Below are 12,616 nucleotides of genomic sequence, written 5' to 3'. Positions count from 1 at the left end.
CTTCGTGGGGAGTTCCAACTCACACCCCAGTTCAAACAACCCAGATTTGTGGCTCAGTTCGTGGGGACATGTGTCAAGCACAGAGGCCCAGGCGCGGGGTGTGGGGAGGAGGGAAGCCCCCTCCTGCAGCACGCGACGTTGGCATCTGAGTTCGGAGGTCTTAGCGCGCGGGCCGGCTGCGCACGGCGACCGGCAGCGGCAGAAGGGGCGGTCCCAGGCCCGCAGTAGGCGGAGCCCTCCGACGCAATCCTATATAAGGGCAGCGCCGGGCGGTGTGAGCTATTCCCCGAGACCGTGGCTTGGAGACCCGGAGCCCGGCGCTGATTCACGGAGCCACCGAGACCCTCAGAGGAGGTGAGGGAATCGTGGCAGGCAAGAGCGAACGCGGGGCTGGCAGCTCTGAGCGGTGTGGAGCGTGTCCGCCAGTGTCCGTGTACATCCGTGTGTGTGTGTGTGTGTGTGTGTGTGTGTGGTCTTCACAGGTGAACGACGTGCGTGGGTCTGGCGTTTGCTTCCACGGGTGTCCCTGTGCGGTGCGCCTGTGACGGAGGTTGGGCTGTGTCGGGGACTCCCGGCGGAGACAGAGCGCAGTGCGAGGAGCCGCGCTCCCCGCCGGTTGAAACGAAGCTGCGGCGAGGGGAGGCGTGGACCCGTGCGCCCCAGACCCCGGCGCGGCTCGCTGTGGCGGCGAGCGGATGAAGCCCCTGAGCGCCGAGCCCCGGGAGGAGCGGAGAACGCCGAGCAGAGCAGGTTCACTCGCGATCCGCTCCCGGGCAGCTCTCCGATCCAATCGGTGCCGTCTCCGCCCAGACCCCCGAGGTCTGGGTCCCCGACGCCTCCGTGTCCGCCACCAGCTGGGCGCTGAGGTCAGCGCGGGCTGTGTCGCCGGTCCTTGGGAACGTGTTGGGACACGTCCTTTAAGCGCAATCGAGGAGGTGACTCACGGTGACAAGGAGACCCCGGGAAACGGACTGGGTGAGGTCAGAGCCCCGCCCGGGCTGGGGGAGAGTGGCCCCCCAGAAGTTGGCTTCCCGGCCCTCCGCGGTCTCTGTCCCCGCATCGGCACAGTGACTATTTGGCTGGCACACAGCGTTCCCAGGGAAGCCGGGACATCAGGAGGGCCAGGACTGGGTGTCCGGTCCCCGCCTCGGAGCGCACCCTCGGGGACCCAGAGCGGTGGCCCCGCGCGGGGTGGGCTCGCGCCAGCCAGTCAGTTCGAGAAGAGCAGGAGTGGAACACACCTCTCTTCCATCGCGCCCGCAGAACCCCCGCCCAGCCTGCCCTTGGGTCGGGGCGCGGGACTCCGCCGCGGGCTCGGAGCCCTGCACTGCCGGGCAGCCGGGCGTGCAGCCCACGCCCGGGGCGGGGGGACGCGGAGAGGTCACATCGGAGGGTGGGACTTCGGGGGGCGCGACGCTGCTCAGGGACTCTGGCAGCCGCATCGGGGAGCTCCCGGCGCCCCCCACCAAAATGCTCTCTCCGAGGGCGACAGGTCTGAGCGGAGCAGGAGGACGAGTCCTTCGGGCGCCGCCGCCCAGCGCGGGCCACAGTGCATCCGCCCAGTCGGGGGCCCTCGGGGGACACTGGCGCCCTCCTCGTGCGAAAAAAAATCTGGGAATTGGATTTGGCACTTTAGGGTGCCCAGGCAGCTCCCCCGCCCCTTCCCTCCCTCCACGTCGCCTTTCGAGTAGGACTTTCGAGCGGTTTTGTTTCCCTTGCTTTCGTCTATTTTTATTTTCCAGGGATCTGACTCATCCCGTGCTTTGGGCGTGGAGAGAAGGTGGAGGGACCAAACCTCTGCGCGCCTGTGCGTGCGGAGTGTGTGTGTGTGTGTGTGTGTGTGTGTGTGTGTGTGTCAGTCACAGAGGAGCGCGCGGTTTCCCAACAGTGGCGGGGCTTTCGGAAGCCTGGCTGGCTCAGCGTGACGTGTTTGCGGCCCCCGGTCCCCCTCCTTCTCCCCCCTCCCCACCCGAGGGTGACGCTGCAGCCTGAGTGGAAGCGAAGTTTTGGCGGGCGGGGAGCACTTTGCAGGAAACTGACTCATCACAACTCCCTGCTGCTGTCCAAGGCTCTGCCCACGCACCGCCGACCCTGCGCGTGATTTCCTGGAGACCAGCGCCCCCTTCCGGCCCCGGCGCGAATAGCAAACACGCCTTCCCGCGGAATGCGGCTTCGCCCGCCTTTCCTTCCCGCCTCAGTTCTCCTGGGCTGAGCCGCATCTGCGAACGCCCCTTAAAAAGAGTACCCCATTGATTGGTTCAACAGTGTGTACTGAGTGCTTACTGTTTACTTCAGAATTAAAGTTGGTTGAAGTCTAAGGCACCAAGGCCAACAAAGGAAGTTATTTTCAGTTACTTGTTTGTAAAACAAGAGTTTCTGTTTCTGAGTTTTCCCTGAACGGGGCGTTTCGATAATGGGAGTGAGATCAGATTTTGATGGGGAGCCTATGAGAGCCATAAGGGCAGGGCTGGTAGGAGAGAGGATCCCTGCCTGGATTCTGGTCCCATCTTCAGCTCCTAGAAGCCAGGGAATATCCCAACTTCCTGACAAAAGCCTAGGCAGGCTCCTCCTCCTTGTGCCAATGAGACACTGAGACCCAGAATGTGCGTTTGGGGCATCTCTGTGTACCCTCCCTTGAATGGCACCCCAAGAGTGCCCATCTGTGGAACTGCCAAACATCTGCTTAAATCCTGTTTAATTTGAGTTAAGTTAATCTGGGGAGAGAGGGACCTATCAATCTGTATTTTTAAAAAGCTCCCTAAGTGATTCTGCTGGGCGGAATCACAAAAACCCCTTCCCGGGCTAGGAACACAAAACTAGAGAGGGAGTGTGGATGAACACCAGAGCACAGAACCCACAGGAAACAGGCCTGGCTTCAAATCCTGGCTGTGTCACTTGTGAGTTGTGTGACCTTGGGCAAGTTACTTAACTTCTCAGAGGCTTAGTTACTTGTGTTAAAAAAAAAAAGACCAAATATACCCACTCTTTAGGAAAATTAATATTTGTAAACTTCTTAGAAGAGCCCCTGGCACATAAAAATATATAAAGAAATCCCCACCCTTGCCCTAAAGAGAGTGGGTGAGGGTTATTTGAGGGCTCTGCCCACTGCACTGCATAACCCTTCTACAGGGCAGTGGCCCTTGGCATTTTTAGTTTTCTTATTTGGGGGCAAGCCTTATATCTCTCCAAACTCTTGCCCTTTAAACTTGGTCTGAGGTCACCTAGTGCCTCCCCCTCTCCCATAAGCTGTGAGAGGTGGGGTGGGGGAGGGGTGACTGGGGCAAGGGTCCAGGGCTTCCTGCCCCAGGAGGTCACTCAGCAGAGCTTTCACCCTCTGAGCCTGCAAAGCAGGACTTGTCCTCAGGAAGACCCAGTCTTGCCAAGGCTGCACAGCCGCTCAGCCCTGGCGTCAGGCCAGAGCAGGGCAGGTGGGTGCCAGCACCTCGTCATGAGCAGACTCACCCTCAGTTTTGCCTCTTCTGAAGTGGGAGGAGAGGAACCGGGTAGACCGGCCACCTCTGATTTTCTGTGCCTGCTGAACGGGTTCCTTGGATGCAGCTAACAGGGGGCAGGGGCTTCCAGGCTGTCTAGACTTCAGATCACCTGATGTGCCTGGCAGGATGTGGCTCAGCCTGGGAGAAATCATCACCCTGCCCTGCCCTGCCCAGCCCCTCCTCACCCCCAGGCCTCTCTCGCCTGATGACATCCTTGGGAAAGGCGCTCAGCACACAGCACCTGTCAGCTGCTGTCTGAAGGAGGTGGTGGCCAGGGAGAACGACGTGGAGAAGGCTCAGGAAGAACTGAACACAGAGAGAAATAATAATACTTCTGTTTTCCAAACACTCTTATATACCAGCTGCTCCTCTAAGCATGTTACCTACAGTAACTCCATTAATCCTCACGTATGTCCTCTGAGACATGCACTAGTACTGTCTCCATTTTACGGATGAGGAAAATAGAGCCCAGAGAAGTTAAGCTACTTGTCCAGGGTCGCCCAGCAGAGCCTGGATTCCAATCCAGGCAGTCCCGCTCCAGGGCCCTGGCTGTAAACCACAAGATACAGCCTCTCACCTCTGGGTTCTATTGCCTTGCCTGATGAAGGGACTCCCTGGCCAAGTGCTTGACCATGCTTCCACAGCCCCATTTTATAGATGAGAAAATGGGCCCAGAGACATTAAGTGACTTTTTATTTTTTTTAATTCAAAAAAAATTTTTAAAGTGACTTTTTAAAGTTTATGTAGTAAGCAGCAGAGCTAGGACTAGATCTTAGGTTTTTTTGTTTGTTTGTTTGTTTGTTTTTAATCGCAAAGTCCGGGGTACTTTTGAATTTCAGAACAGAGTTATCCCACATGGGCATCTGGGTAGAGGAATTCAGGAGGCCAGAGGAGCAGTCAGCCTGTCATTTCACTTGGGACCTGACCTTTTGGCCAGGGCTGGGGTTGGGAAACTACTGGACTCTGGCAATTCACACGTACTTGGGGCATTCACGCCCATGAGGGACACCTCGGGGGGAAACAAATTGATTTTAGCTGATAATACCCAGTGGTAAACAGGACTCTGATCCCTGCTATTGCAATAAACTTGTCTTTGTTGACATAACTTGTCCTTCAGCTGCCCACTCCCCCAGTGACCTGGGGGTGCCAGGATGGCTGAGCTCTGTCCCCACCCCGTGGCTGTTGACTGGGGGTTGGGGATGGCCTGTGGGAAGGAGATGGTGGCAAACCAGCTGGAAGGAGCCGGGGAGACCTCGTGTTCTAGGAGGAAGACGTCACCCAAGCTCTCACAGCAAAGCGCGGCCTGGTAAGGTAGGGCGCAATTTCTTGAGTGACTGGCGCCTTGTGTCTCAGCCGCAGGTGCCATGGCGGAACCGTCCAGGGATGCCCAGCAGATCCCGCGTGGCAGCAAGGCTTGCCGCCGCCTCTTCGGCCCCGTGGACAGTGAGCAGCTGCGCCGAGACTGTGACGCACTGATGGCCGGCTGCGTGCAGGAGGCCCGGGAGCGATGGAACTTCGACTTTGTCACCGAGACACCGCTGGAGGGCAACTTTGCCTGGGAGCGCGTGTGGGGCCTGGGCCTGCCCAAGCTCTACCTGCCTGCGGGGCCCCGGGATGACCTGGGAGGGGGCAAGCGGCCCAGCCCCTCACCTGCCCTGCTGCAGGGGACCGCTCAGGAGGACCACCTGGACCTGTCGCTGACCTGCACCCTCATGCCTCACGCCCCTGAGCGGCCCGAGGGGTCCCCGGGGGCACCTGGCACCTCTCAGGGCCGAAAACGGCGGCAGACCAGCATGACAGGTGAGGATGGGTGCAGGGAAGGACACTGCAGGGGACTCTCAGAGTTCACGGTGCAAGGGCTGACCTGTCTGGTCCAGCTCGCTCATTCGGCCCAAGGGGAAATGGGCCCAGAGGGAGGAGGCAACTCGCCTGAGGTCACATAGCAGGTCTGCAGCCAAGACCAGCTAGCGGACGTTTATTGGGAACACTTAATATATGCCAGGCCCCTTGCTAAGGTGAATTTCTAAAACGGTTTTCTTTTTCCTTCTTCCTTCCTTCCTTCCTTCCTTCCTTCCTTCCTTCCTTCCTTCCTTCCTTCCTTCCTTCCTTTCTTTCTTAGATTTATTTATTTATTAGAGAGAGAGAGAGAGAGAGAGCACAAGCAGGGGGAGGGGCAGAGAGAGAGGGAGAAGCAGGCTCCCCGCTGAGCAGGGAGCCCAACACGGGGCTCAATCCCAGGACCCAGAGATCATGACCTGAGCTGAAGGCAGATGCTTCATTGACTGAGCCACCCAGGTGCCCCTAAGGTGGTTTCTAGGGTGGGTTTCATTTAATTCTTAGAGCAGTGCTATACCAAATGACTTTCTTGCCACTATTTTATAGGAGCGGAAATAAGACTCCGAGAGGTTGAGTGGTTTGCCTAAGGTCCCACAGTGAATCTACAGTGTAGAGAAAACTAATGAGCTATTTCCCAGCTGCCCTATCCAAACCTAACTCACCTTCCCCATCACACACACACTTCCCATCCACCTTCCCTGCCTAATTTTTTCTCTTTGGCATTTTGTTCATTTGTTTGCTTTTACTAGCAACAGCTACTGCCTTCTCTTGGCGTTGTCCGTCTCCCTCATAGGTTATTATCTCCATGAGAAAGGGATCTGCATCTCTCTTGTTTGTTGCTGAATCTTCCGCACCTAGGACAGTGTCTGGCACGTAGTAGGTGCTTGATAAAAAAATGAATGAGCAATGCTGAACTTTGAGCACGTATTATGCCAGGTTCCAGACCAAAGCCTTTAGAGAGGGCATTTCATTCAATCCTTAGATCACTGCACCAATGTCAGCTTCATTTTATACATGAGGAAACAGGCTCGGAGAGGTGCAGTCAAGAATCCCCTGGCAGGGGTGCCTGGGTGGCTCATTCGGTTAAGCGTCCAACTCTTGGTCTCGGCTCAGGTCTTTATCTCAGTGTCATGAATTTAAGGCCCATGTTGGGCTCCATGCTGGGCGTGGAGCCTACTTTAAAAAAAAAAAAAAAAGAATCCCATGGCAAATTTGCAGCTGGGTCAGAAATAACAATACTAACAATAATACTGATAGCTTACATTTATGTGGCTGAGTCATTGTACAGAACACTTGTCATGGCTTATCTAACGGCATTCCTGGAGCAGGGCTGTTTAATGGAATTCTGTGGTGATGCAAATGTCCAGGGCCACTAGCCACAAATAGCCACTGAGCATTTGACATGTGGCTGGTGTGACTGAGAAACTGAACTTCTGATTTTATTTGATTCTAGTTCATTTAACTACATAGGGCTGCTGGCTACCATAGTGGGCAACTTGGCTTAGAACAGGCCCACGGATGTAGGTCTGGTTATCGTTGGTCACGTCTGTGAAGCATGATGGGATGCTCTCTATAATGCCAGAGTCCTCCCCTGAACTTGAAAATGTGTCCCTTTGGCCCTAGGGAAGAGTCCCTGCCCCCTCTGCATGTGCTTTAGGTGGATAGCTCTGCTGGGCCCTCTGCCTCCTGCTCGGCTGACTTCTGTTTTCTCTTTCCAGATTTCTATCACTCCAAACGCCGGCTGATCTTCTCCAAGAGGAAGCCCTAATCCACCCACTCGAAGCCTCAAGCTCCTAGAAATGAGGGGTCCCCCCCAACCCCTCCGTCCTCCCCTTCTACACCTTTTGCCTTTAGTCCTCCAGTTGTGCGTCTTAATTATTATTTGTGTTTTAATTTAAACTGCTCCTCATGTATATACCCTGCTCGCCACCACCCTCCCCCCACTCCTCCCCAGCCTTTGGCATTTAGAATTATTTAAAAAACCATTAGACCGCAAAATGATAGGCTTATTAGAGTGCTAGGTATTTTTATTATGCGAGCTATTATTTAAGACGTCTTCATCCTGTGCTCCCCACTTCCGCTCTCCCAGAGGTAAGGTGGGGCTGGCCTGACCCTCCCCTGCTGGGTGGTGCTCTCTGGAGGAGCCCGGCTCCGTCTGCTCACCGCCTCATAGGTGTTATGAAATTCCACCGCTTTCCTGCATTCCCAAACCCAGATTCTTTATAATTTGAGAAGTAAATAGATAGCACTTTGAAGGGGGCTCAGCAGGGTGGGGCATCATCAAAACTTTGGAATTCCCTTCACCTTCTCTAAGGTAGGGCAGGGTGACCTTGAAGTGGGCACAGCCTGGAACACGGCTGGGGACGTGGCACTCTCTCCTGGCCCTTGATGCCCCACTCTGTCCTGTGAAGGCATGGGGAAAGGTAGGGTCCCGTAGCAAACCACCCCACCTCCCCTCACCCCCTCTGCCACCCACAGGGGAGCCAGTCTCAATGTTTGGCCTCCCCTGCACTTTTCTAGAAGCCCCAGATGCCCTTCTTTTCCAGCTGGGCTTTCAGGTCCCCTCTCTGCTCCCCTCCCCTCCCCCATGCCCTTTCCCTCTAGTACCCTCTCAGCCCTGGGTGGCAGCTCTGGGGTGCCTGTCCCCCCAGCTCAGTGGGCTGGGAGGGGAAGGGGTATGCTAGAAGTGGGGGGGCAGTTCTACCTCAGGCACTTCAAGGGGCGACCACCACCTCCTCTTACCTCCTGGGGCAGAGGTCCTGGGTTGTCAGACAGGTCTTCTTGAGTGGGGAATCTCTGTCAGGGGTATGTTGTGGGGGGGGGGGAGCATATTTTTCTAGGAGGGAGAGGGTGACCCTAGCCCCTGGAACTCACCCAAAGACTTTCCCCACTGCCCCACCCCCTTTTCCCCCCATTTCATTGCACTTTGAATAGCAGCTGAACAAGGAGTCAGATGTTTTAAGACGGTGGGGGTAGAGGCTGTGGAGAGGGCATGCTAAGTGGGCTAATACGGGCCTGGCAGTTGTGAGCTATTGTCTTTCCTGGCACTGAACATTGAGCTCCTGGAGGCACCGAAGCACTTAGTGGGTCTGACCCCAGACACCTTAAGCTCCTGTAACATCCTGGCCTGGACTGTTTCCTCCTGGCTCCTCATGTGTCCTGGTTCTAGACTGTAAGCCTCTGAAGGGCAGGAACAAGTCCTATACTGCTCTGTGTCCTTCACGGCCCCTCCCACCGGGCTGGGTATACAGCAGGTGCTCAATAAATATTTCTTAGTGACTTTACTTGTATTGTGATCAATATGCCTCATCATTTGTAAGAACGAGTAGGTGGAAGTTTTTTTGGTAGTTGTTACAATTCTGACAGTTAAGCATTTAAAGTTAAAAAAGGTAGGGAGCTTAACAAACAGAAAGACCACGAGGCAAAAGATGACAGCAAAACAAAAACAGTAAACATGGCACCTCTGCAAATGTTGCCACGGTCAATATTTTGGTTCATTGTGTGGTCTTTTTAGGTAAAGAACATAATGTTAGTCACCAAGGAAATGCTAGTCATTACTCATTGGGGGAAATGCACATTAAAACCACAGTAAGATAACACTGTACACCTACCAGAATGACTAAAATGAAAAAGACTGACATTGCCAAGTGTGGGCAAGGATAGGGAACAACCAGAACTCTTACACCTTCAGGCGGAAGTATAACATAGCTCACCTACTTTAGAAAACTGCTTGACAATACCTTTTAAAGATGGCTCCCCTCATGTCTACCCCATGACACAGGAATTCCATTCCTAAGTTAGTTCTCAAGAGAAATCAGTACATATTTCCATCAGAAGGCATGTTCATAGTGTTATTCTTGACAGACCCAAACTGGAAACAACCCAAACGTCTATAATGAGAATAGATATGTAGGGGCGCCTGGGTGGCTCAGTTGGTTGAGCATCTGCCTTCGGCTCAGGTCATGACCTCAGGGTCCTGGGATCAAGCCCCACATTGGGCTCTGCACTCAGTGAGAAGCCTTCTCCGTCTCCCTCTGCCTGCCGCTCCCCCTGCTCGTGCTCTCTCTCCATCAAATAAAAAAAATAAAATCTTAAGAACAGATACGTAAATTGTGGCTCTGTAGTGGAGTACTACACAACATTAAAAAGAACAAAGTGACCCACAACTCTAATCTTCGACAAAGCAGGAAAGAATATCCAATGGAAAAAACACAGTCTCTTTAACAAATGGTGTTGGGAAAACTGGACAGCCACATGCAGAAGAATGAAACTGGGCCACTTTCTCACACCATTCACAAAAATAAATTCAAAATGGATGAAAGGCCAGACGTGAGACAGGAATCCATCAAAATCCTAGAGGAGAACACAGGCAGCAACCTCTGTGACTTCGGCCATAGCAACTTCTTACTAGACACGTCTCTGGAGGCAAGGGACACAAAAGCAAAAATGAACTATCAGGACCTCATCAAGATAAAAAGCTTCTGCACAGCAAAGGAAACAACAAAACTGCAAGGCAGCCTATAGAATGGGAGAAGATATTTGCAAATGACATACCTGAAAAGGGCTGGTACCCAAGATCTATAAAGAACTTGTCAAACTCAACACCCAAAGAGCAAATAATCCAATCAAGAAAGGGGCAGAAGACATGAATGAATATTTTTTGAAAGAAGACATACAGATGGCCAACAGACACATGAAAAGATGCTCAGTGTCACTCATCATCAGGGAAATAGAAAACAAAACCAGGATGAGATGCCGCCTCACACCCGTCAGAATGGCTAAAATTAACACAACGAACAACAGATGTTGGCGGGGATGCGGAGAAAGGGGAACCCTCCTACACTGTTGGTGGGAATGCAAGCTGGTGCAGCCACTCTGGAAAACAGTATGGAGGTTCCTCAAAAAGTTAAAAATAGAACTACCCTATGACCCAGCAATTGCCTTACTAGGTATTTAGCCAAAACATACAAAAATGGGGATTCAAAGGGGCGCATGAACCCCAATGTTTATAGCAACATTATCAACAATAGCCAAATTATGGAAGGAGCCCAAATGTCCATCAACAGATGATTAGATAAAGAAAATGTGGTATATATATCTATATGCAATGGAATATTACTCAGCCATCAAAAAGAATGAAATCTTGCCATTTGCAATGATGTGGATGGAACTAGAGGGTATTATGCCAAACGAAATAAGTCTGAGAAAGACAAATACCATATGATTTCCCTCACATGTGGAATTTAAGAAACAAAACATGAACTTAGGGGAAGGGAAGGAAAAATAAAATAAGATGAAAACAGAGAGGGAGGAAAACCATAAGAGACTAATTGAGAGAACAAACTGAGGGGCGCCTGGGTGGCTCAGTCAGTTAAGCATCTGACTCTTGATTTCAGTTCAGGTCATGATCTCAGGGTTGTGAAATCGAGCCCAGCGTCAGGCTCCGTGCTCAGTAGGGAGTCTACTGGAGAATCTCTCCCTCTCCCTATGCCCCCTCCCCCCACTCATGGGTGCTCTCTCTCTCTCTAAAATAAATAAATAAATCTAAAAAAAAAGAATAAACTTTGGGTTGCTGGAGGGGTGGTGGGGGTGGGTGGGCTAAATGGGTGATGGGCATTAAAGAGTGCACTTGTGATGAGAACTGGGTGTTATATCTAAGTGATGAATCACTAAATTCTACTCCTGAAACCAATATCACACTATATGTTAACTAACTAGAATTTAAATAAAAATTTGAAAAAAATAAAAAAAGAACAAAGTATTTTACATGCATGTTCTGAGTATCTATTCATAATTAGCCACTCCAAGACAATTAGTGGCTTAAAACAATAATAATTTATTTGCTTCTGATTCTGTTAATTTGGCCAAGAACTACTTTTCAAATGTTGGATAATGCTCTGCCATATGGGGCATGGCTTTGTTCCAGAACCCTAGTGGTCTGAGTTAGGGCTCTCCCACTGGGGCTTTTCAGAGACTTCACACTGTCTACTTGTCTCCCATGGATATTTCTAGTACCAGGGGATACACTGGCTTGTAGGTCCCGAGTGCTTGTCCTATGGACCTGTCACAGAGCCCTCTTTTGTTCTGGGCTCTACTCAAACATGGCAGCTCCCTATGTCATCCAGTCAATTGGCCAGAGCAGTAATATATAGCCTCCAAAGTCCAAACAGGCTCATCAGTGCTATGCCTCTTTTTAGGGGGAGCATGTCCACAGTACAGTGACTTGTCCTTTCCTCTAGAGGGAATGTCCCAGCATGTCCCAGTTCATTTGACCACTTAAAACGTAACATGACAGGTCTCTGAATTTTTGTAGGAAATGTGAATATGACCCCCTTTTTTTTTTATCCCCATTCCTGAAATGGCTTGGAAAGAATGCATTGGCCATATTATTAGCTTCTTCCACTCAGAGGCTCTGTAGACTATTCTAGCAAAGATACCGTATCTGATATAATATCTGCTACTTTATTAGGGTTACTACATGGATAACCATCGATTGCCATGCTTCATTTGCAGTATGGGACGGACTGAATGGGGATCTAATGGGGACCACCTTGCATACTCTAGGTCTTTGAGAGTAACGCTAATCTCCGCACTTCTACCTGCTATGTGGGATTGCTTCTGATTTACCGTCTTGACTAGTAGGATAATTTTAGAGACTCTGCTCCGTCCTTCTTTCCATAATGGCTCTTATTCTGCAGATAAAAGAACCAGTCAGTGAGGGTTCTGCCAACTGCTAAATATATCCACCCCAATTTGTACTCAGGGGCTGGGAGACAACCACAGAGTCAGTCCACAGGTCCACTGGACTCTGAGACACACCTGGCTGGGACTCTGTTATCACCCAGCTTCGCATGTTTCCCTCCTGTAAAAGGAGGCTATGGTGGTATTTTGGGTCGCCCGGTACTGGTCTAAGCTCAGACTCTGTATCTAATAGACCTCCAAAGAGCTTTTCCATGCTGTACAGCTATTCTGGTAAATAGCCAGAGGGCACTTTGAAGGAAGAATTCAGGAAATATTTATTTAGTATATTTACAGTGACCTTATGGGTCTTTTTCTTCAGTCAGTCAGTCTGGGTCTGAGAACCAGCTCATACCTGGCAGCTGGGTAAGAGATTGTGATTTTCTATCTGGCAACTGGTGTCAGCTTCTGCTCACCCCCGCCCCATCCTGATCTGTTGTGGTTCAGTCAAGCAATGTCCCATTAAGTGCTCCTCTCTCTTACCCTTGGGAATGCCCCGGCCACAGGGCTCTGGTTACACGTCAGGCCTTGTGTCTACCTTGCCTCTG

General features: G+C 51.8%; 1 protein-coding gene across 3 annotated transcripts; it reads left to right on the top strand.

Annotated features, from left to right (window-relative positions):
- Positions 1–290: 290 nt before the first annotated feature.
- CDKN1A (cyclin dependent kinase inhibitor 1A) lies at positions 291–8,614 on the top strand. Of its 3 annotated transcripts, none has more exons than XM_028120654.2 (3): positions 296–354; positions 4,848–5,294; positions 7,049–8,614. In XM_028120654.2, the coding sequence occupies exons 2-3, from the start codon at positions 4,859–4,861 to the stop codon at positions 7,096–7,098; spliced, it is 486 nt and encodes a 161-aa protein (XP_027976455.1). In that variant the 5' UTR covers positions 296–354; positions 4,848–4,858; the 3' UTR covers positions 7,099–8,614. The 3 variants fall into 3 exon arrangements, with proteins under 3 accessions (XP_087880132.1, XP_027976455.1, XP_027976456.1); XM_028120655.2 differs by having other exon boundaries at positions 300–354; positions 4,854–5,294; XM_088024006.1 differs by lacking the exons at positions 4,848–5,294; positions 7,049–8,614 and adding an exon at positions 483–2,336 and having other exon boundaries at positions 291–354.
- The last annotated feature ends 4,002 nt before the right edge of the window (positions 8,615–12,616 follow it).

This window comes from Eumetopias jubatus, unplaced genomic scaffold (genome assembly GCF_037043125.1).
Source record: "Eumetopias jubatus isolate StellerSeaLion01/CBP00866 unplaced genomic scaffold, mEumJub1_p1.0 scaffold_6, whole genome shotgun sequence".
NCBI lineage: Eukaryota > Metazoa > Chordata > Mammalia > Carnivora > Otariidae > Eumetopias > Eumetopias jubatus.
Note: the sequence above shows the minus strand (reverse complement) of the source record. Positions and strands in the feature narration are given on the sequence as shown.

Excerpts from the sequence above, each read along its gene's own strand:
- CDKN1A (XM_088024006.1), top strand. The coding sequence starts at position 696 with ATGAAGCCCCTGAGCGCCGAGCCCCGGGAGGAGCGGAGAACGCCGAGC.